The 25567-nt window shown below is 34.0% G+C and overlaps 1 protein-coding gene across 1 annotated transcript; it reads left to right on the plus strand.

Moving 5' to 3' along the window:
- The first annotated feature begins 607 nt into the window (after positions 1–607).
- On the plus strand, positions 608–13745 carry LOC138693408 (uncharacterized). The gene is made up of 5 exons (XM_069817355.1): positions 608–900; positions 5711–5885; positions 6218–6297; positions 7756–7888; positions 11981–13745. Exons 1-5 carry the CDS (start codon positions 826–828, stop codon positions 12124–12126), a joined length of 609 nt encoding a protein of 202 aa, XP_069673456.1. The 5' UTR covers positions 608–825; the 3' UTR covers positions 12127–13745.
- Positions 13746–25567: the final 11822 nt, after the last annotated feature.

Below are 25567 nucleotides of genomic sequence, written 5' to 3' on the forward strand. Positions count from 1 at the left end.
TTTGTTTTCATGCTGTTCATCCTGGTTATGACGGGAGTGCAGCATCATAAATGAACTACCTCTCAGCAATAAGTAAAAGTAATTAGGAACAGTCGGGAGATCACCCAAGATTTCGATACTGTATCCAAAAGTTGACGAATTAAAAAAAAAAAAAAAAAAAAATATCTTTGGTTCTGACTTATCCCGTGGTCGGAAACTTCGCTCGCACGATTATAAAATTGTAGATTGAATACCTTTGAACGTTAGTGTACAAAATGTATAATATCGTGGCATCTAGCGGATATGTGTGAAACTTCAACGAGCAATCAGCAGTAGAGAGTTAGTAACATAAGTTAGATCCTTCAATGTTGAAGAAATACGGCAAAGATTTACCAAATCGACAACTTTAAAACAAATTAATAGTAACCAAATGGATTTCTCTGTGTTAGAGAAACCGGGCATTAATAGTTAAGAACGATGTTGCTAATACGATCCCAAATTTTTGGTGTTTGAATAAGATAACAGGAAGGTTGATTGTGTTCTGATCAGGAAGCGAAATTCAACTGACAGGGTCATATCGTCTGTAAACAACATCCGATTTGGTCATGCCCGTAGTCGGGCTGACCAAATCAGTCTGTAGCCTGCTTAAGAAGTTTAGTTCTGTATGTTGCCGAACGGCGGACGCTTAGTCATACTTAGTATTTCCGTTTGAAGTGTAACGAATAGTGAGATACATTTCCTCCGGCTAGAACTGCTGTAAGAAGTTTCTGTAAGATTGACTCGTTTTATACACTCTCCATTAAGAATTTAGTTTTCGCGACATAAACCTAACAGCGTTCCAGCGTTATGCCTAACGTTAATGATCTTAATTCTGCTCTATGGTTTAATAAATGGGCAAAACGCATCGGTTTGGCACATATGGTAAGGAAAATTTAACTTTACCTTGTTTGGAATAATGTTTTATTGAAAGTTATTCTGGGTTAAGAAGATCAATAGGTTACAATATTCTCCACTTTAATCTTGGAATTATTTTCACAAATTTTGGAGAAGGATAACAGGTTTCAAATATGTTTTGTTACTGTAAAATTGAACTTAATATAATATTGTAGATGTCAAAGAAGTTTGAAATCTAACTGTAAATGAAAGAAATCAGTTCTTTTGTGACTTTTTTCGTGTTGTTGTATATTTTATAAGTTAATGTGTTAATAGTTATAGTACGGTTAATTTCACTTATTGTTTAAAATTATCGGTATTATGAAAGTGTACGTTTTATTTAAAATAAATTAAAACAATTCACAGAAAATTGGGGAATACTGAATGAGTATTTGTGTCTAGTTCAGTTTCTACATACAAGCGGCTTCGATTTAATAACTTTTGTGCAGTGCACGGCATTCATTTCCAATCTAATAACAGGTATAGAAAGTTTAACTCAATGTTCAAACTCTACGAGAGGACTTTTCAGGAATTTTCCCAATTTGACTGAAAGTTCAACGAAATAACTGGAACTATTTCTCTCTGGCAATAAGGACCGTATTCGGAATCCTCTATAAAAATTTTATAGCTACAATTAGCCTATTAGGCCTAGTTCTCTTCCAAGAGTATAGATACAGAAATAACAAGCTATAGTATCAGAGAATCTTAAAGAAAAAAAATCTCGTTTCGTATTAAATTCGGGTCTACTGTAGAATAACATACATAATTACTCTTTGCGTTGACAATTCCTATATTGTTTATTATGTTATTTGACATAGAGAATCAATGTCCCGTTTTCCGTTGTCTTATCTGAATATGTTGACAGTAGTCTGTTACGGTATTTTGTTGGCAGTGGCAGTTAACTTTATTTGTAATGTGCCTTGTAGTTCGTGTTCTAATATTAAATGCTTTCATTTTCAACATGTACATAAAATCTGGTCTATTGGAGAATACGATACGGAATTTTACGTTTTTTTTTGGTAGATTGAGAGCTTTCGTAAGGCCGAGAATCGGTAACATGTTAAGCTTTGGTTTGCCGTGCTTTACATAATTATTATATTACGTCATCGTCGCCATTTTTGTTTAATCAGTGGGATGTAATATGGCTGTATCGTAATCTTTAGTAATCAACATAAAATATAAATGTGTGAAATTACATGCTTAATAACTCGGAGTTTTTAATTTTAATTAACGTCAAAATGATATTGATATTTATTCGTCAACCAAACTTTATAATTCACAGTTATGGTGGACCTTTACATTTCTGTTTTTCGATCCAAAATCAGTTCAATGTCTTCCCACATACCATCCTTGTTCATTATTGTTATTATTATTATTATTCTTATTATTATTATTATTATTAGTATTATTATTATTAATTATCAAGCTTGGGTACGCCGAGATGGAATATATTACCGGCCACTGAACGAATATTGCACACTGTTTTTCTTCCTGGCAGTACGATCTACTTCCACTAGATGGCCGCCCCGACACGAGTAGCAGGATTGCCAATACATGCAAACGAAATGATTCTAAACGTGAGGAATGTTGCTACAGGTGGAAGGTTAGGTTAGTTAAGTTAGGTTAGATTAGGTTTGATTAGGTGTGCAGTATTATTACTATGTTGGCGACACTGAAACCCACTATCAAATTAACGAAATATGGCCGCATTCTTCATTCACGGACGACGATTTTCATATAATAAGTAACGTACCTATTTAGGGTGGGTTGGGTGGGCCCACAGCTATCCAAGTGATCACATCTATTTGTACTAATGAATACTTTCATTTTATAGTTTGAGTGATTTTGAAAAAGGTAAGAAGTGGAGTCCTGTAATTCACAATTACCTATAAATATTTGGTGAATGTAGAGTATCCAACGCCCACTGAACGAATATTTCACTTTTATCACTGCCAATGTTGCGCTATAATCGTATATGCAAGGTAGGCTATTACAAAAACCTAAACTAACCAAACCTAACCTGTCAAAGAAGCAACAAGTTATACTAAATATGTGTAAAATTGGCCTATGTCTCTATAGTGGGCGGGACATAAGTAACATTGACCATTACTTCTTCCCGTATACTTGTGTTTAGAATATTACTACACTTCTAGTAACCTTGGTGCTACTCCCAAATCTACAACGCTGATTCATGATGTCAAAATGATGTCAGTAGATAACAAAACACAGAAATAGTACAGGACTATAATAAGGTATAAATCTTTAACTGAATTTAAGTTTCTTTCCACCTCTAACATCAAACAGCACTGTCAGATCCACTTGAAAGACAAACATTAGTGACCGAATTCAGCGATATAGAATGTAAACAAAACGTAGGTCTGTAAGATAACACAATCCTCTTTCTCGCACAAGAGAATAGCTTTCTAGAGCCGAAAAAATTAGTTATTTCCTTATTAAATTTTGACCAGTTTATGGAACCGGTACCAAACCAAAATCGTGATTAATTTGGAAAGTTACGAATGGTAAAGAAATGCGGTTGCACGAACAAGCTCTCATGACTGAGGGTGGGGAGGGAAGAATATTCATGGTAAACACAAGGCACACTCGTACTGGTTGGATGATCGTTCACCTCTGCTGAGACATGTGGACGTGAGACCAGAAGTCGGCTTGTTGGCCTTGACACACTATAGACTGTCGCGCATAGGATTAGATCAATCTAGAGCAGTGATGTCAAAGCAAGCGCATTTTTCTGACCTTGACGTCGTGCGCGGGCAGCAAGCGCTAAGTATGGAAAGAGGAAGGGTTGTGTATATGAATAAGCAACCTGTTGGATTAAGAAAACAGTGGTGCACAAACTTCAAACGGAACGTGAAATTTTATGTCGTTATTTTTATATGGCTTCTTTCTGTTTAATATTATCTATATTGTCTGTAAAACAAAAGTACTGACACTGATTTCTTAATATTGCACTTGTGTTTTAAATCTTAATAACAAAATAGAGAGTTAAGAAGGAATATTCGCTTAAATTCCATAGTAGTATAATATTATACTGCATTAAGTGGATGAAACACATCATTCATAAAGAAAGTAATATTCCAAAGAAAGAGATTAAGTATGACATGATAATTTGGAATTTATATTGACGGTATCTTTAGCCTTGCAAAAGTAATCAATAAACTAATCAAAAGAATATTACAGTACAAAACAAAGTTACCTACGTACTGTATCAGTTTTAAGTGTAACTAATATTACATAACAAAACTCTTATCGCATTATGTTTTTAAAGTGATATTTGTGAGCAACTTCCTATCAGAATATTAAATTATTTTCTCGAAATCTGCTGAAGCTATAGAGCTGACATTTTTACAACACATGGGCACGTATCTTTTGCTTATGATGTAACAGTAGTTTCTTTGTTAATTCATTTTCTTACAAACAATGCGAATATTTTCCATGCGAATATTTTCAAAATTTTCAATACACTATCTTCAGTAATACGCATATACGGTATATTAGATTTACGAAAACATTCTGTAAGGCTACTAAATAAATAGGTCTATACCTGAAAATTTAACTTTTCTGTACGAAAAGTTGAGAAAATATTTCTTTTGAATAAAAATATCATACTTGTGAAAAATGAGCATTAAAATTAAAACTTACATTCTTATACTTCTCAGGCAAATCTAAAAATTAATATGGATACAGTTTTAATAAGTTCTCTTCCCTTTATCTATTGAATCAGTGCTGGCCATCCCTGGATATAGCTCGACCAAGCGGCTCATACCACCTCTTTCGTCTGTCTCTTTCCTTTCCGCTGTAAAGAGCTCAGGCTCTCCTGGGCTCTAAAGCGCGCGCTTGCTCCTGTGGGCATCAATTGACATGCCTGATCTAGAGCATCCACCAGCCAGTGAACGAATATTGTACACTTTTATCACTGCCAATGTGGCGCTATAAACCAATTTTCAATACTTTCATCACAACCACAACATATTTCAAATCTTATTGTACCATATATAGGGAATTATTACTACATTAACACATTTAGTATATCACGAAACATGTAAAATTGCAATTATTATGAAAATCGAAATTGCTTCTTCTTCGAATTATTAGTATTAGTACGATCTACTTCCACTAGATCGAAACTGACATGATTGGCAGAGCCGGTAATACATGAAAACGAAATGATACTAAATGTGAGGAATGTTACTACAGGTGTGTAGTATTATGTGACAGCTCTCCCAGTGATCACATCAATGTCTACCAATCAATACTATAAATCCAAGGCATTTTCAAGGTATTTATTTATTAATGGCTGGGACATAAGAAAGATTCACCCAGGGTTATTATTATTATTATTATTATTATTATTATTATTATTATTGCATTACTAATTATTTCCCTTCAACTTAGTCGTGATGAAATCAGTCCCCTTTCCAATCAAACGGTACGAGGTTCGACTCCCGCAGTAAAATTGAAAGAAACTTATCATCCGTCCTGAGTCCTGATACATTTGTGTTTTATTTTTAAAGTTTAATATAATCCTACGGTTCAGAAAAGTTACCGACGTGAGGAAGAATGCTGAAAAAATCTGCAGGTTACAGTTATGGCACAAATGCAGGTTATACTCTACTTCGGGTCTCTGCACAGACATCTTATATCATAATCATGTATAAAATATGGTATAGTATATTATATCCTCAGAATTCAGGAGGAAATAAATAGTTTATATTATTATATGAAATTGAAATCTCAGACACGACTGCACATGACGATGGTTTCTTACATTCCTTTGCAGATTTGGTCCATATGTATGCTGTTCTTGTTCATGTTGGAGATGAAAGGACCTTTGAAAAGCTATGGCAGATATTTTACTCTCCTTATATTTAGCTATGATTTCTATCCTGACTCTCCAAGTTCTGGAATCAAATTCGAGGGTACGAAGGATTTGAGATCCATAATGGCTGATAATAGTGAGTATAGAAAAGTATATTTTAAAATAATTAATAGAACTACTGTAGTAATAGAGACTCATAAGAAATCAAATAGTACTACTATTAAAGGAGTTTATTACATTCAATCACAAATGTAGTCAAATTTATTAACGAAAAACTTCAATGTAATGTAAATTTCTTTACAATAAGAAACTTCAATATCATATAAATATTCCTGTAACATTTAGATTTCTTCAGTAGTATCTTATCTTGATTCGATCCAGTGTCATAAAAATAACATGATTTTTTTATTATTATATTATGATGAAACATTTCTAGCCATATAAATATATTTTTGTCTTTCTATTCAGGCATCATTATAATCTTATGCTTCATCTACAACGAATTTGTGATAGTCGGTGGTTACCGCCTTTATCAAGGAATATTGCAGGTAAGACTTGTTTAAATATTGTGAAATAAAAAACTTAACTAATGATTTTGAGACATAATTTACTTTCACATAATTTTAAAAATATGTCGTCAATAGTTTTAATATTACTTTCCTGAACATTCTTACTTGCTGTAGCAGTATTCAGAATAACATTTTGCAGTATTAACCGTTGCAGCGCAATGAAGAACTGGCTTTTATGTTTGTTATTGTGCAAACGAAAAATGAACTAGCAGTCTTATCACTACCACTACCACTATCACCAAATACCTTACTATAATAATACCGGACAGCCAGCAGTTTTTCGCGCGAACGACGCTGCTGCTGCTACCTAGGCGGCCGGTGTGGAGATACTCTCATAACAAGCTGTAATCAACTGCATTGTATATTGTTGCTTGAGCTAGTTGATAGTTTTATTAATTAGTGCTGTGTTAAAATGTAAGGGTATTACAGCATTACAAATTGCTCCAAATCGAACTTTCGATTTCCGAGAGTCCATAAAACGTGAATCAACAAATTTCATTATTAGTCATAAAGCCTTTGTCTCTGTGTTGATAGAACAATAAAAATTAGCTTTTTTATTTAGGCCTAATAAATGAATAGAAGTTAAAATATATTGGAAATTTTAAGGTTTAGCAAATTAAGTTTTATTTTTGTCCACATGCCTTTACTAATTATTACAAGCATCAGATTACTACCATTTTTATCTTTGCAGTTGACAGCAATGGGTATATAAAGAGTTATTGTGAATTCATTCTTAACGTCAGAATTAATTTTGTCCCACTAAAGCAAAGAAAACATACGCAACAATTAATTACGGAAAATAATATGAAGCTTGCAATATTTCTCATAATATGCAGCTTTGATATAAAATAATGTTAAATTAAATACGGTAGTATTCAACATTTCTTAAGTGTCTCGTATATTATTTCACATTAGTACTTCACGTTTTAAACAATAGTCCGATTTCCGCTATATTAATATTTGTATTTGTGAACGTAATATTCCACGCCGCTCCGCTAGATGTTAAGTCCGCGATATTTCGCACTGACGTCAATGCTGCTAGTATACAGCTATCCGGTAGTAAGGTATTTGCTACCAATGCCACAATGCCATCAGTACTACTGCTACTGCTACTACTACTACTACTGCTACTACTACTACTACTACTACTACTACTACTACTACTACTACTGCTACTGCTACTACTACTACCATCACTACTACCACCACTACTACTACCACTATTATCCGCTACTACTACCAGCACCACCACCATCACCACCACTACTACTACTGCTATCTCCATTACTACTACTACTACTACTACTACTACTACTACCACCACCACCATCACTATTACTAATACTATATTGATGATGATGATGATGATGATGATGATGCTTTTCAATAATTCAAGCCTAATCCGAATTGAAAAATACTTTTATATTTTCTTTTCAGCTATATAAATGTGATTTATTCTTTTGGATGTTCTTGAAGGCAGTGAGACTTGTGGTCTTTCTGGTCGTTATTTTCTCCGGCCACTACGTGATATTTCCCGAAACTTGCATAATAGCAGGATTTTTTAATACAGGTAATATCTTTAAGCTTTAAAATTTCTTTACATGTAGCGAATTTTTAGGTATACGTTTACAATATATATCGTGTCCGAAAATGGTTGCTCCGATTTTACGTGTAATATAGTTTATTTTGGAAAGTACATCCTTAAGCTGTAAGAACGCAGTTAGTCTGTATACATAGCTATGGTCCGTCGGAGGAATCTGTAGAGTAGAAAGACAAAACAAGACCTCTGCGCAAGTGGTATGTGGGAGGGCTAGGACCAATGGTCGCTCTGGGTGGAGGAGTTAGTTGAACGAAGCTAGCAATCGCTTGCAGGGATTGGATCATTTCTCTCTTAATTCTACTCCACCTTCTCCCACGAGCATCTTACCCCTTAGAGGCCTCGAGCTGATGCTGCTCGCAATACACTCCGGCACAGATAGACTCCGCCCCCATATGCGTGAAGCTACTTCACATATTCCTGGGACGGACCACACGCCTCCTGGTTTTGTAAAGCGTACGGATACCACATGCACGTGCGCTGGCTGTTATTGGAAGAAACTGCTAGCAAAATAAATGGCGCTATCGAAACCTCGAAGAACTTTTTGTGTCGTTCTCTTGTGCCTGCAGGAAGAGGAAAATTAGTTCATTTTTCAGCAACATGGTGCACCACCTCACTTCCACCATTAAGTGTGACTACCTCCACATGCATCTCACTCAACCGTTGGATTGGCCATTGCACTGCCGAAGACCAAACCTTGATGAAGTGATCTCTATACTCGTCTGATCTAATCCCTTGTGACTTGTTTCTGGGAGAGTACGTGAAGGACAATGATCACATTTCTCCAATTTGGCCAGGAACCTGCAGAAGCTACTGCTTCGCATCACAGCTACTGTGCAGGCACGCTATAAAGAATGTGAAAGAATTGGAATTTCACTTAGATATGTACCGTGTTCATATAACGAGAACTTGCACAGTATATACTGTACATAAGTGTTCCGCCAAAGGGCAGATCTTTGACTACAAACCCAGCATTATCCAATTTTCCTATTTTCTGTCTTCCTCTTATCTCTTCATATGATCCATATATCTTAATACCATCTATCATCTGATTTATTCTGCCTCGAACTCTTCTCCTGTTCACCATTCCTTCCAGTGCATCCTTCAGCAGGCAGCTTCTTCTCAGCCAGTGACCCAACCAAATCCTTTTTCTCTTTCTGATCAGTTTCAGCATCATTCTTTCTTTATACACTCTTTCCAACACAGCTTCATTTCTTATTCTGTCTGTCCATTTCACACGCTCCATTCTTCCCATATCCACATTTCAAATGTTTCTATTCGCTTCTCTTCACTTCGTCATTCTACCCCGTGCAATGTCACACTACACACAAAGCATTTCACTAGTCTCTTCTTTAGTTCTCTTGCACGGTATGAAACAAAAATTTGAGAGTTCAGTGTACTTGTAAATTCGGCTCAGTTATTTTCGGACACGGTGTGTATCTTCATCAGAGAGTTCTAAATGGACATACATGGAGGAACTAAAATTTAGCCTATAGCCTATATCAGAAAAATTACCACAATAAAGCATGTAAGTAATATTTTAATTATTTAGGTAGTATTAAAATGTAGTGTACATAGGTTTCCTTAACATCACACCACAAAAATTCCGCAGTGTTTAATATTACAATTAAGATGTTTAATTAATTTAACTCCGATAATAGCTAACTACTAAAAGAATAGTTAAGATATATCTGAAAGAGATACCAAGCAAAACATGTTAATATATAAAATGATTTATATATATATAACTATAAAGCTATAAATATAATTATATACGTGTATATAATATATTCAACCGTAAGTGATGTCATTCATTTCAAGGGATTATTCTTTGGGTTATTTCAGTTTTGTCTTTTAAATATGTAGAAATTTGACCCGAACGAATCAAAGTTTTAGTTCTGCAAAGTAATTTTAAAACGTAATGCACTCTGACAACGCTGTAAAGGTTACTGCCTGGAAAGATGCAGCTCGTATATGTGAGGAATGAGTGAGACAACGAGAAATGTAAACATTGCACACAAAATTGCTTCTAAAATTGATTCGGGAAATTTTATTCATTCTACGTATGTTTACCGGTAATTACTTTAAAGAATAAAGTGGGAGATAGCTATTTATAATTGACTGAAGAAAATATTTATAGTACGAGAAACGGAGATGTTTTCAATCATTAATTAGATTTGTGTAACGTAAAGTAAGCCTTTATTATTATTTGTATTCAGCGAATATATAATTAAAATTAAATCGAAGGGTTTAAATATAACATTTTTAATTTCGTAAGTTATTTTAACGTAAAATAAGCTTACTGTATTTTCATTTATTTAATTAGAGTTTTAAGTGATTTAAAGTTTTGTTTTTATAACGTGAAATAAGCACAATTATTGCTTATGCTTTCTAGATTATTCAATTGAAATGTGAGTGTAACATTCCTTAATCTTTTCAATTTAGTTCGTAATAAGCGTTTCTTATTGTCCGTGTTCTTTGAACATTTAATTAAAATTAGGTTGCATAGTTTATTTTAAATTTTCCTGGATTTTGTTTAGCGTAAAATGAGCATTGTTTATTCTCCGTTCTCTCACGCAGTTCAAACACAAATTTAAAGATATATCATGTACATATTTTCTTACGAATTTAAAAACAATATACATGGCAGTGACCTTCCACCTGTCGGTCAAAACAACCAGGTTATGGGGCTTTTCAGATCAAGTAAAGGCTAATGTGCATTTTGTACTGATAACAGGTTTGCACGATCTTATAATTTATGTATATTAATATGCATGTTTTTCAGGAAAATTATTCAAAATATAGCAAAATGATATTTGACTTCCCATTATACCGGTATTATATATTATATATTGCATTACATTGTACATTACCACGATGGTCCAGTGGCTAGAGCGCTGGAATCAAAATACAGTGGATTCGGGCCCTATCCCTGACGTACGTTCGATTTATGTCTTGTGTTGGGCAAGCCTGTGGTCCAGGTAAAGGCTGGTTCACAATAACCCGTGAACGGAAACGACGAGAACGGAAATAATGTTAAAATAAATGTATTTAAATGTGATCATTCACAATAGTTAATTGTGAATGCTCACATTTAGATACATTTATTTTAACATTACGTTTTAAAATTATTGTGGACCAGTCTTAATAGATTTTACCCAGGAGCTCCGGTTCCCCTGTAGCATCCCAATAAATATCCATCCTCATCTCGTCAACTCAACCTATGGCACAGCCTGGGTGACGACTTTGTCGGTAAATTGGTATACACAACTTGCCTCATAGATTAAGCGTAAATGACGAACAGTCAAGTACCCACTATACTGGGTGTTCAGTTCAAAGTGTGTCATGGCTCGCTGTATACCGTCAAGTGGTTAGTCGATGAGCCTAGAGAATTCAATCTTCCTACACTTCCGCAGAGGTGTATTACTTATCTGCCAGAGAAGTTGCCTAGCAAGCACGACGTTCATTTAGAAGAGTACTTACCGATACGTACGGTAACGCCGGTAGTGGCAGGAATTTGAACTGTTTCGAAACATGTACTGAGGTGAGTTTTTCCTTACTGTCGGGATATGGGGAGAGGGTTAAGACGATTACTTACGTATTTGTTGATATTAACTTCGACGGTCAACATGGACACGGGGCATTTGGTTTGTATTGTGGAATGTTGCCGTACGCAACCGATGATAACAAATACGACTTGGCCGCGCAAAACACAGTTCGAAAGAGGTTATGGTAGCACACAGGCCGTACAGACCGCCATCTGTTGCTACGACGTTCAAGTTATACCGTACACGTTCTTAAGTTCAGATTGAACGCCTTGATTAATAAGAAACTTCTCTGACACGAAAGCTGAAACTCGCTTCAATCGCTGACTCATCAACAGTGACGTCATGACACACTTTGAAATGAACACCCAGTAGTTATATACCTGTTGCATAGCATTGTATGACGCGCCGAATGTGTACCGAATTTCTTTTTGCCGCCAGGTTATCGTTGCTCTTGGTGCACGAAGGGATAGCATTAATATACTTTAAACTATGTTTTTATGTTTCTATTTATTGCCAGTGTTGGATATCGTGTGCATTCTTGTTGTGTGTGAAGCATATAAGAGCTGGACACTATTTCGTACAACTGAAGCCCAATCGCTGCCAGTTCCCCAACCGATGCCAGTTCAACCTACGGATGGCAACGTGGATCCAGAGCAGCAGTAAGAAATTACGTCTTGAACATACTCGTTATTTATTGTAATAAAATTATTTAAAAATTGCAATGACAATACTCTTTGCACTGCTGCAATATCTGAGAGTACATTTCAACCCTATACCGTGGAAATACGTGATCAGATATTTACTTAGATAAGAAATTGTCTTCATTTTTTCAAAGTATCTCGAGATAATGCACATCACTTTTCTTTCCTATGTATTCCATAATCTTACTAATTTCAGAATAACCCAGTACTCTAGTGCACATATTTTTAATAGAGTAATACTGTCTATTCTACAATATTAATTTCAATTACATATTTGAGTTATAGTTTAAACACTGTAATTGATTACTATTCTTATTACACTACAGTACAGGTGGTTCCACTCGAATGTAAGATACCTAAATTCAATTGTCTGTAAAATTTAATAGTTTAAGGTACATAAATCTGAAACAAGCGCCATATGATAGGAAAATTAACAAAGTTGAAATTCCTAACGTAAGACGGCCAATGATTTCATTTTTTGAGAGTGCACACCAAACATTTATAATTGGACTTCCCCGAAAGTGTTCAATTAATGTGTGACAGTTTTCTGAGCCCTAGATGCGAACATTATGGAGGTTAACCATCCCTGAAACATGGAAGATGGCTTCATAGGAGTCCGAAATCTTGGAGAAAAAATAAACATCAACGCCTAATTTTTTAAAGCATAAATTATTATTGGTATATCGCACTTTTGCTGGCTTGTTTTGTTGCCGATCTTGTAATAATTTCTGTTTGTATGTATACAGTTTCAGTCGGCGATGTACAGCGAGCATATTTAGACCTGATACCGGTTCAACGTGAGTGAGGAGAGGGCGAGTTAGTTGAGAGAAGAGTACATGTGGTTGTCCCCCCCCCGCCTTGTACTGTGCATCAGGACTTCTATGACATACGGAAATCAGACCGCACTGAATATCGTTCTACAATTAAACCAATATCCCTCAAAGTTAGCATATTCTGGCAATGGACTCTTCGAGACCACTGTGCAACATGCTGAACAGGATCAGGTCTAAATACAAGCACTGTACAATTAGGTGAGTTTGCAGCTCTCTAGAAGCTTGCCTGGGTGACTTATCAGGGCTTCTATCAAATAAATCTCCAAATTTATTCTACCTTATCCTCAGATACAATAAGGCCATTGACACACTTCCATTGGCTAAAAATAGGCTATGCCATATAATTTAATAACGCTTTTAACATTTGGTGCACTCCAGCAAAACATTGCACTGGAACGTCTTTGCATACTGAAGATGAATTTTAACTCTGCATACGAGATTAAAACCTGGACTTTTTATGTGGCGTTGTCATGTCTTTACAGCAGTGCTCGCGATTTACCACTGATCGAGCTCTGCTTCATCTTGCGATAGGAATTCGAATTTGACGAGTTTTTTTCTAATAAAGTGGCCATTATTTTAAATTGATAGGTATCATACTTAAACTATTATATTTTTACAGGTAGGTAATTGAACTCGAGTACCTTTGAGAGGAATATCATATACTGTATGTCTTACTTGAATTAATGTGTGGTTAATTTATATAAATTTAGTAAATATTTCATTATCATAATAGTTTACATTGATTGTATGTAAGGAAAAAGAGAAAAACTGTTTATAACATTTTCTGGAAAATATTTGATATTTGAAATAAAATGTTTATAATTGTTAAAAAAATTATATTCTTATTATTTTACATTCATTCCCTATTCCTATTATTGTCATATGATGAGAGACATGGGTTCTGCACCGCGCCAGAAATTAAAAAATAACTGTTTTAGGGGTACATTTCTGTTGCATCAAATCAGGTGAGATAAGGGGGATGTTTCTGCTGGATCAGATATTAAAATAAAATTATTCTTCAGGACTGATCTAGTGGCTCCCAAACATTTGGACATTTCTGTACCTATAATATGCTGCAAAAAAAAAAAACTAAATTATGTCACTGATGAATAAGATGAAATCCTAATTATACATTGATGTATGTTTTCAAGTAGGCTAGTAAAGGAGATTTCAAATGGAGACTGTTGTTACAAATCTATGACGAACAGTGAAGTGATGAGACCTAAGAGTGAAAAACTTCTGGAAGAAAGTAAAATAAATGATATAGTAACTAAACTTCGGGTGTTAAGAGAATACCTACTTAATGATATAATACTGCTTAAAATTTTGAAAAGAGAAGCAACTCCACTTTTATCAATGAAATGTGTAATAAACTAATGAAATTTCATATTGCCAATCTTGTCTCTATTCTAAATTCAATTCTTATTGTAAATGACCTGTTTAATTTTCAGAAATGAAATAGGCCTATCTAAGAACTGAAATTGTTAAAAAAAATACGGAAACCATTAAGAACTGACTTGTTAAATATAGTTCTTGTACAAGTTACAGTTCCAACGGTCAACATGTAAGTGATATTTAGATCTTTGAAGATTTTTTTTAATTTCATAACTTTTTACGTTGAATAACGTTATTATTCAAGGATCACTAGGATGAAACTGACAGATTTTTACGAAACACTGATGTAATTCCATACTGATGTAATTCCATTTTTACATAAATGAATTAATACCTCTGGCATTTAGGTACATGTTACATGTAAATTGAAGACTGAAAACTGCTTAAATTATATTAAATAACTTCTCTCTGTTAATATTTAAATTATGCCTATTATTTTACCTAATTGATTAGTTGTAATGTTATGCCAATCGTCTTCTCAATTACAGAATTTCAATGTTAACATAGTGAAATTATTTAATCTAAATGTCTCAGTAGTTCAGCAGTAATTATAAGTGTTAAAAGAGTATATACAAGAAAAAATAATAGTGTTGTAAATAAAAGTAATGACATATGCCTAAATAGTAGTGTGTAGATTTGTAAGTCAGAAATTGATGTTAATTTTTAAACGCGATTTTCTCAAAACATTTTTATTTATATATGCATCTATATCTAAAACACTATTAGTGTTACAGAGCTGAAATTTTGCACGCTCATTGTATATTATTAATGACTTAATGATAGCACTTTTGCATTGATATATTATGTATTATAAGATTTAAATGTATTTTTGTATTGAAAATTTCAAGCTTTTCTCGGTAGAATTTTTATAAAAGTATATTATTTTTTTTTAAATTGATAACATCGAGCTATATTTATAATTTTTCTAGCTAAGTATATTGCAAATATGTATGAAAAATTTTATCCATGTAGATTAACCAGTTTCAAGAGAAAGGTGCATAAATGTATTTTTTTTCATTCTTCTTTCATTTGAATACAATTTTTTTAAAACTAAATTACAGCAGTTAATATAACAAACTAACCACCAATATAATCCTAAAATCATGTAGAGTAAAATGCAAAAATTCGAAAATAACACCATTTACACTTTGGCAAAAAAAACCTTGTCCCCTTAACCGCCTCAAAAAATGATGCCACCTATTGATAACTAGCGGAACTCTTTAAAAGTGTGTCAATTTTTTTTTTTTTTTTTTTTTTATGTTAGGTTCTGACTTGTTCCGTAGTTGGAAAGTTCGCATACACGATCATACGCCAGTGTACGTACACGTTGGAACAACGATAACCGTTAATAGAAACGACCTAGGCACGCATTGGTATTATCAAAGAATCAAGTTTTTTTTATATGTTTAATATTGGTCGACCAGAAAACTTGCTATACAGACCACTGTTAAATTATGGAATATCACATGCAGAATATCATGCTGAGGTTGGCTCTAAAGGCTCCTCTAATTAATAAAGAATCAAGTGTTCATATCGGAGCAACGAGAATGCTGACAGGGAACATTTTGATTTAGCAGTAGAACATATTCTATACATCAAGTTAATGAAAGAAGATGATATATAGAAAATATCGGTTGCTAGGTTCAAGATGAACATAACTTAAATGTATAAAATTGAACCCATTCCTCATGTCAAAGCTTATCTAGTATAAATCCATTGTGATGTGATTGGTTCTTCTGATACCATAACATATCACGAATAAATACGCAACTAAACAGTAATTAATTTACTTTGCCGAAATAATCATAAATCGATTAATACTCGGGTATAGTGATAACTACCGGTCAATATACAGATTAATATTGTCTTAATCAGAGATCATATGAACTAGAAGAGTGAAGAAAATGAATTTTTTCTTTTTCGTCGCTTTTATCGTGTATCTTCGCTTTTTTCGTTACTCCAGTATGCACACCTCAATGACAATGGATGCTTCAATTCTCTCTGGTATAGCTTCGCTGCTTCTCTTATCTTTTATCGTCTCTGCAAAGATATCTGACCATACTAATCGATAGTGATCGATAATTTTTTGGTGTAAGTGTGGATTCTATAGTTATTACTTCTATGAATAGATGGCGAAGATAATAGTAACTGTTGCCAATAGTAGATAAATATACCCGTATTATAGAATTCAATTTTTCTTCCCGTGATACTGATTATAAAACAACACTGAGTTTGACTGGCTGATATTGTTTATTAGAAGAATATGCTTAATCTACATAATCATTCTGACACTTTTTAACTGTCCCAATAATGGTGCCACCTATTGAGAACTATCGGAACTCTTTCAAAGTTTGCCAGTTTTTTTATATTTTGGTTCTGACTTATCCCACAGTCTAGTATATACAGTCACCTACACATCGTAATGCCGATCTAGCCATTGGTCGACTTCAACGGCATGTCCACCTTATAGAAGAATGGTTCCAACATTGGCGCTTAACTGTAAATACAATGAAGAGTCAAGTCATAGCCTTCAGTAGAACTCGAAGTGTACCACAAACTAAACTCACACTGTATGGTACTGCCCTTGAATTTCAGGATTATGTTAAGTATCTTGGAATCCATTTGGATAGTCGTCTGTTATGGCATACCAACATTGCAAATACACGAGCAAAAACAATAGCAAGAATGGTACAACTGTATCCCCTTTTAAAAACACGTGCATTGTCAACATCTAAAAAAGTGACAATTTATAAATTGCTGATTAGATCAGTGCTTTTGTATGGTTCTACAGTATGGGGATACGCACCTAAGACAACATTAGATCCCATTCGAGTTGTACAAAATAAAGTATTACGTGTAATTCATAACAGCGGGTGGTACACAAGAAACGAAGAGATACATCAAGATCTAAAAGTGGAAAGTATCCCAGTTATCATTAGGAGATTCGCCGAAACATTTTATAAACAGGCACATTCCCACCAAAATGTGTATGTATCAAAACTAGGAACTTATAACCCTCAGTACTACACAAGACATCGTACACCTTTGTTCCTCTTCTCATAGTTATCTGTCAAATTTGTTTTTACGCTGTTCATCCTGGTTATGACGGGAGTGCAGCATCATAAATGAACTACCTCTCAGCAATAAGTAAAAGTAATTAGGAACAGTCGGGAGATCACCCAAGATTTCGATACTGTATCCAAAAGTTGACGAATTAAAAAAAAAATAGTATATACAGTCGCGAAGCTCAATACGTAGTAAATATGCAAACATTAGATAGTTGCTCACCACTAGGATCGCTAATATCGCCTCATTACAGGCAATGCAAAATAGTACCGTCACAGTCTATTGTTTCTAGCACCCTCAAAACTCAAACTTCGTGACTGTATATAGTAGACTGTGCTTATCCCGTGGTTGGTAAGTTCGCTTACACGATCATAAAATCGTAGGTCGGATACTTTTTTTTTATGTTTAATATTGGTCGACCAACAAACTTGCTATACAGACCACTGTTAAATGATGGAAAATCACATGCAGAATATCATGCTGAGGTTGGCTCTAAAGGCACCTCTAATTAATTTAAATTAATTAATTAAACATGGATACCTTTGAACGTCAGTGGTCGCACCCTTATATGATAAAGGAATGCTCTGCGAACCATGTGAAACATACACGTGTGAATCACGTTCGTAAGGCTCAATTTTATTTCTATTGCCTTCTTGGATTAATTATTTAATTACGAAGGCAGAAACAAAATTTTAGTGACTTAACATCCGATATTTTGTGATAACAGTAATAGTTTTGGGGTAGCTATAGTCATAAGTATAGATAGTAACGATACATGAACAAGTTCAGCATATGTATTGCAATGCCGCCAATCCACACGAAATGATAAAGACAGTAATGACACCTGAAATGAGCTGTTTTAAGAAGTCAGGGAAAGTTAATTGTCCTCAACCATAGTTTACATTCAAGACTTAATTTTACCTATTGGATTATACACCGAATACACAAATTATTAATCAATTTATTTGTGAATTCCGTCCAACCCTTCTATCCGAATACTATGATTCTGAAAGCAAGCGAGAAAGAAAATCATTGAGATTTTATCCTTTAATTTTTGCAGTGCAGGTTTCTTATAAAAATAACTATTATTAATTATATAGTGAGAGAAAATCATTCATGCTTGATAAGATGTCTCTGATTTTTGGGTTGGCAGCAATAAAATAAACTTCGTTTTTATTCTCAAAAAGTGTCCCTACATTTACAAATTTCTCTCGATAGACCTGATTAGAAGAGAGAAGTTTTTCTTTTACTAGAGATATTTCATATTACCATAATTTGTTTGTTGTTTTGGTGAACCTGTAACAACACAAAAAATATGGCTACAGTTTTATTTTCAATCTATTTGTTCGAATAAGAAAATTATATAAAATAAATAAAAAAACACAGTTTACAGTTACTAAACAAAGTGCAAAAGTGAGTAAACATTACTACGAAAAGTGAGATAGTTTAATGTGAAATTTAAATGAAGTGTTAAGAAAAATGGTAATCGACAGCGTTTGTTGGCGAGCAAGGAAGTGGTGATTTGGTGATTACAAAGGATGTTTTTTTATGGTGGCCGAGAAATCATCAGCTACAACAAATATGATGACAGTTCAACGAAGTGAAATCCATGCTTCGACAAGGTAAGACAGATGCCTTATCATATAAATGACTACATTTGTTATTGTGAATTCCTGTTTGTCCTTAACCTAGCTTGCAGCACGAAGATAAAGTAAAGAATTTGATACAAATCCGTGCCCGTATAAAATTTAGAGTAGAGAAGTGTGTAAGAAATTATGATCAATGTAGTAATCCTGGTGTATTAGAAATTAGATTTTGCGAGAATTGGAAACGGTTCAATGAGTAGCAGGAATTAAATGGGAGATGCATTCAATGATAATACAGGGTTATTTCCGATCTCTGAAAACGAATTTGAATGACATCATATACGTCAGGAGTCACACGACAGCTCAACTGTGGCGCGAGATGACAGACCAGTAGTGAGTGATTTCATAGTCAGAGTGCACGGCGACTCACAGCAGAAATACCCAAGAAAGTCTAGCTTTTTTGGGTGGGGTACATAACAACTATTTCCGATGCCAAGTACAGTTAAGTGAAAATAAAATAAGCCTGCAATAAACGAGGTTTCGTCATTTCCAAGAAAGGCATCTTGGGTGTACTTAATAAGATTGGTAAAGCTCCAATGGAATTAATTTGTAACATCTCGTGGGGTGCGGCGACTTGTGAGGGGGGGTGGATTTGCTCGCTTTTTACACTCTGGAATTAATCCGATCCGAGCTTTGCCAGTCTTATTAGGTACACACAAGATGCCTTTCTTGGAAATAACGAAACCACGTTTTTTTGCAGTCTCCTATGATTTTCACATAACTGTACTTGGCATCGGAAAGGGTTGTTATGTACCCCTCCGAAAAAGGCTCGATTTTCTTGGGCATTGCTACTGTGATACACCGTGCACTCTGATTATGAAATCACTCACTACTGGTCTGTCACCTCTCGCCGCAATTCAGCTGTCGGTGTGATTCCTGACGCAAATGACGTCATTCAAATTCGTTATCAGAGATCGGAATCAACCCTGTAGAAAGAGAGGAAATAAAATATAGGTTCTGTGAGTTTATAAGTTCCATACAATACAAAATGAAAACATAAGAAATTGAGATTATTTCTTGGAATATCTCGCACAGTTATGGTAGGGATATATGACGTGTGACTAATGAAAGATATAATTCGTGAAGTCATGTTATCGAATTTTGTGAAGTTTTATGAGGCGATTAGTGACCGATAGGGACGAATATATCTCTGATTGAGGTTCTGGCTGATATCTACATCTGTTATCAGGCAATACATCTCACTTGACGATATGTATCAGAGGAAGAACAATTGTTTGTATACATCTGAAGTCTGATTAGTGTAATATGTAGCTAGTCGGCGATGTACGCAATGAAGGGGCAAAGGAACAAGCCACCTTACTTCATTGTTTTCTGACCTAGTTGCCTCATAATTGGTGCCTTGTTGGTATCACTTGTGAGGTTCATACCTGTCTTCGAACAGATGACTAAACAACAACAACATGGACGCTTAATAGAGCAATGTGTTACGCACGGTTTATTGCCTGAGAACGTTAAAAATAATTTTGTTTCCTGTGATATGTTGAAAATAAGGAACAAAATTGATAAAGCGGAATCTTACAGCAGCGCTGACCATGCTTGCCACTAGTGACCGCGCTGTACCGAGCCATGTCGAACAAAAGAGAATCAAAATATTGCTAGTAAAAGTCGTCACCATATTCTTTTAGGATTTACCTAATAAAGCGGTGGACTTTAAATGCATTAAAATGAAAATTCACATTTTCCAAGATATCATAGCATGTTGTCACAGCGAACTGAAGGATAAATATAATTGCTCTTTGGAATATCGTTGAAATCGACTAATTTGAGAAACGAAAATATTATATCCAGGGGATAATGGACCTAATATTCACTTGTATCATTTTTGCGCTAGGAACTTGTCACTAGACTAATCTATTTCCTCATCAAACCCTACCTAATCTTGACAACGTCAGTGGGCCTCCTTGTTCTAATTTATCTCGTCATCAAATCTTGCCTAACCTTATCAACAGTGCATCTATGTGACACTATTACACCTCCTCAACAAACTCTATCTAATCTTGTCACTGACAGTGGCGATATGGCGATAACTCTCAGTAATATTGATAACGAAGGAGGGAGAGAGCAAGAATAAACTCTTGTAATTTAAGAAAATGTGTTTTGACATTAAAAATATTGCAATTGCAATAGATGAGCATTGAAATGATAACTTAGAAAATACTTAACTTTTTTTTTTCAGTTTGTATATGTAATATTTGTTTCTTTCTTCCAATACTTCGTGACACAATATAATTAATTCAAATACAGTACGTATACTGTTTTCTCTTACAATAATATACTATATTATTAAACGTTAAGTACTGTTAATTTATTAATTAATAATCATAAAATCATAATTATATGTCACAAATATTTCAATTTTCAAATAATGTTTTGTCTTTTTCTTTTGTCGTTTGTAGAAGTTTTTATATAAATTAATAATTACAATTTATTTACTGCTGCTGATTATTATTATTATTATTATTATTATTATTATTATTATTATTATCATTATTATTATTATTATTATTATGCATGACATATCTGAGATACGTATCATATAAATTGTTTTATTTTTAACATTATAATTGCCGTATAATTACAGTCTCTTTTTTTACTGTAGCACTTTCCACATCCCTGTCTGAGCCCTCGGTAGTCGTACAGTTATACGTCGTCTTTTACAGCACAGCAGCGGTATGCCGAATAACTTCAAAATCTTAAGTTGCCGTGCTGATCTCGTGACATCACTGGTCTAGTTCTTCTGTAGAATTGCCGTGCAATTTAATTAAGGAGTTTGGTTTTCCTAGTACAAAACTGTGTTACGCACGGATAGAGAAGTTACGAGTTTTCAGCAGAAAATTTTGTACACATTGTAGTCAATCATACACATGCGAGTCAATAAGTAAGTTACAAGTCGAAGTAGCGAACAATAATTTTAAAGATGCAAAGTACTGTAATACTATTACCCCTAAATGGCAATTTTATTCAGATGAAAATGGCACGCTTGTGCAGAGGTGTGGTCATTTTACAACTGCTGCTTCCTTGTTTCGGTTGTGCACACATCGGTAATAATACCACCTATTGGTGATAGATTCAGGCTCCTCATTAAAAAGTATAGGTCGTTATTTCAATTTCTGATTTATTGGATCTCCCTCGTAAAAGGGAGTTTGTGAACTCTGAAGATGTCGATGTTTACACTCAAAATGTTGACAAATTATGTAAATTCTAAAAAAAATTGCGTGAAGTGGAAAGGTTGATCCAGTGGTAGTGACGATTTGTAGGCCTATTGTTTTAGTTTTTGTGTAGTCAACTGGATAGGATTGCTGGACAGTCTACGGCGGAAAATATGTTTGTTTCTTCATTGGTAATATTAGCAAAGTGTATCTGGGATATATCTTGGAAGTTTTATGAGGAATAACATATATATACATTATATACCCGACCCCGGAACAATTTTTCCCTCAAAATTATTCAACGTATATATATATATATATATATATATATATATATATATATATATATATATATATATAAAAAGGAATTATTAAGATAATTGAACTATATAGAATGGCGTCATGAATAATGTAGGTAGTAGAATTAGAATAGGGATGAGGGAGGCGAGTGGGAGGGTAGGAGGAAACGACACTTTCCGGAATATTACTGGACTGATTCCAACTTGTGAATCCAGAACCATCTGTAAAAATTCGCCTTTCAGTATTGTCAATTTCTAATTTTTCAATTTTATACAATATTAGGTTAGTCTGCATACTAGGATATTGATGCTATTAGTTGGCAACAATATACTGTATCTTATATATCGCTACTATTGTCTTTGTTTGTTTGAGTAATTGTTGGGTAATTTGTTTCGTAGTTAATGAATTAGATTTTTGCGAATATATTATACATATGTAGCCATCGGCGTAGCTCACTGATATGCATCCCTGCCGATCCGGAGTTGCGTTCGGGCGTGGGTTCGATTCCCAGTTGGGCTGATTTCCTGATTGGGTTATTTCTGAGTTTTCCCAAATGTTAGGCGAATGTTAGGTAATCTATGGCTAATCCTCGGCATCATCTCACTAAATACCATATAGCTATAATCAATCCCAACGATGCTAAATAACCGAGTAGTTTATACAGCGTCGTTATATAACCAAGTAAAAGAAAAGTTATATAGAGTGATTCACGAGGATTTACCGTCACTTACGGAGCTTATTTCCGAAGACATTTTGAACAAAACATGTCATATAAACATTTGACCTAATCTCAATATTTTCACAGTTACATGAATTTGAATTTGTTTGTAAAATACCAATATTCTTTACTTTTAAGGGTAAAAGAATATTACAGATAAAGAATGAACTGTTCAGGAGTATCATTTCTTTAATTAGATAGTATTCTGAAGCTAAAAATGTCTTGTGAATTCCATAGTTGCTTCGTATAGATTTTTTTTTTTTTTTTTACTTTTAACTACAAATTTACATTTTCCTCGCGCATTTATCACAACAATTGTTACAAATCACGCCACTCTTACAAATTCTTTAAAACTGTACATTAGGATGCATAATTAAACTAAAGAATCAAGTCCGTAAAGTCGTATGATTTGTAAACAATTTGTGATAAATGCGTAAGAATGATGTAATTTTTAGTTAAAAATTGAAAAATCTGTACAAAGCAATTAACAACACATTTTTAACTTCATAATACTAGCCAATTAAAGAAATGATACTTCTGAATAGTTTATTTCCTGTTTGTAATATTCTTTTACCCTTAAAACTAAAGAAAAACGGTATTTCACTAACAACTACAAATTAGTGTAACTCTGAAAATATTGAGATTATGATAAATGTTTAAATATGTGACATTTTTTGCTCAGAATGTCTTCGGAAATAAGCTCTATAGGTGGCAGTAAATCCTCGTGAATCATTCCGTATACTGTATATTATACCGGATCCTATTTCTGTCTTTCTCTGCTACCTATATAGACTTGGACTGCATATTCTTTAACTTCAGCTTTCTCTTTTATTCGATTTTTCGGCGGGATGAGGCCGTTCCTTGCATTTCCTCACAGAGTCATGTATTAGTTTGTAATTTGTCCTCTACTATTGCTGTACAGTACTTTGCGATCTCTTCTGGTGTATCTTTATGGGAATTAATCCCGTTAACACACGTGGTTCATACGGCTTTGGTATTTTAATATTGATTAACCTCTGTACCCTTCTTAGTATCGTAGCGTTTTACGTAGTGCTTATTTATCTATTCTATCCAGATCATAATTCCTTACCAGAGAATAGACAGGCTTACTCTTTTGTCTTTCTGTGAGCTGTAAATTTTTGTTTGCATTTTGTGTTCTTATTTATGTGCATTGTCTGTTTGTCATCATTACGATTATCATCATTATCATCGTCATTAAGGTTTGGGCCATTTTTAGTCCGTTCCTTCTCAGAGAAACTGATCTTCCCATCTATTATAAGGTCAGCCTATACTCCGTCTTCCAAATTGGGTATATAACGAAAGTAATTTTGGGAAACAGTCTTTATGCATACGTTCAATAATATGTTCTTTCCAATCTTCTTTATATTGTAATAATTTATCATTGAGGTTAAATATCTTAAGCTCAGCAAGTATGTCTTCATATTTTTAATGATCTAAGAGAGTAAACCCCGCAACCGATCTCTGCAGCTCCTATCCTCCCTTCTGTCTGATTTATTCAGGATCCAGTTTTCTCTGCCATATGTGAGCATAGGAACTGACATAACTTTATAAAATTTAAGTTGTGTGGACTTCAAAGTTTTACGTCCTAAGATCCTTCTTATAGTGCCACACATTCCTTGGAACTTATCCACTTGATATGTTAGGCCTAAGTTATATCTTTTTTTTTGGCAATATGATATATTGCACCCTAGGTGATTGAAGGAGTTTACTTGTTCGATTATTTTGCCCTCTATGATTTTTAGCTCTTAAATGATATTTACCTATGAAAGCCATAGTTTTGGTTTTGGCTGATGATATCTTCAAATTATATTCTTTTATTATTCTTATAAGTTTATTTGTTGCTAATTGCAAACCGTCTTCCGAACCATTAAAATGAACAGATCATCAGCAAACAAAATAACTTAGTATTTAAAATGCGATTATTAATAATAAAATTCTTCAAAGGTATACTTCGACATTCACGAATGACTGCTTCAGTTTGTTTGTATTTATAAATGTTGTGTTTATATTTGTGTGTTGTGTATTTTCATTGTGTTTGTATTTATGTTTTATACAATTCTGTTCAAAATTATGTGTGTTATGCGTTTTCTTTCTGTGTAGTGTCCATGTTTTGGTGTATTTCTGTGCGTGTTATGTTTGTATTTATGTTTCTATTAGCGTGTGTTGTCTATTTGCGTGTATATTATGTTTGTACCGTATTTTCATGTATTATGTGTTTGTATTTTCGTGTGTTTCGTTTTTAATTTGTTTGTGT

Source organism: Periplaneta americana, chromosome 17 (genome assembly GCF_040183065.1).
Source record: "Periplaneta americana isolate PAMFEO1 chromosome 17, P.americana_PAMFEO1_priV1, whole genome shotgun sequence".
NCBI lineage: Eukaryota > Metazoa > Arthropoda > Insecta > Blattodea > Blattidae > Periplaneta > Periplaneta americana.

Bases quoted from the DNA above. Each gene is read 5' to 3' on its own strand.
- LOC138693408 (XM_069817355.1), top strand. From the start codon at position 826: ATGCCTAACGTTAATGATCTTAATTCTGCTCTATGGTTTAATAAATGG. The intron at 5,886-6,217 runs GTGAGTATAGAA...CTTTCTATTCAG, and splicing joins ATCCATAATGGCTGATAATA to GCATCATTATAATCTTATGC. The intron at 7,889-11,980 runs GTAATATCTTTA...ATTTATTGCCAG, and splicing joins AGCAGGATTTTTTAATACAG to TGTTGGATATCGTGTGCATT.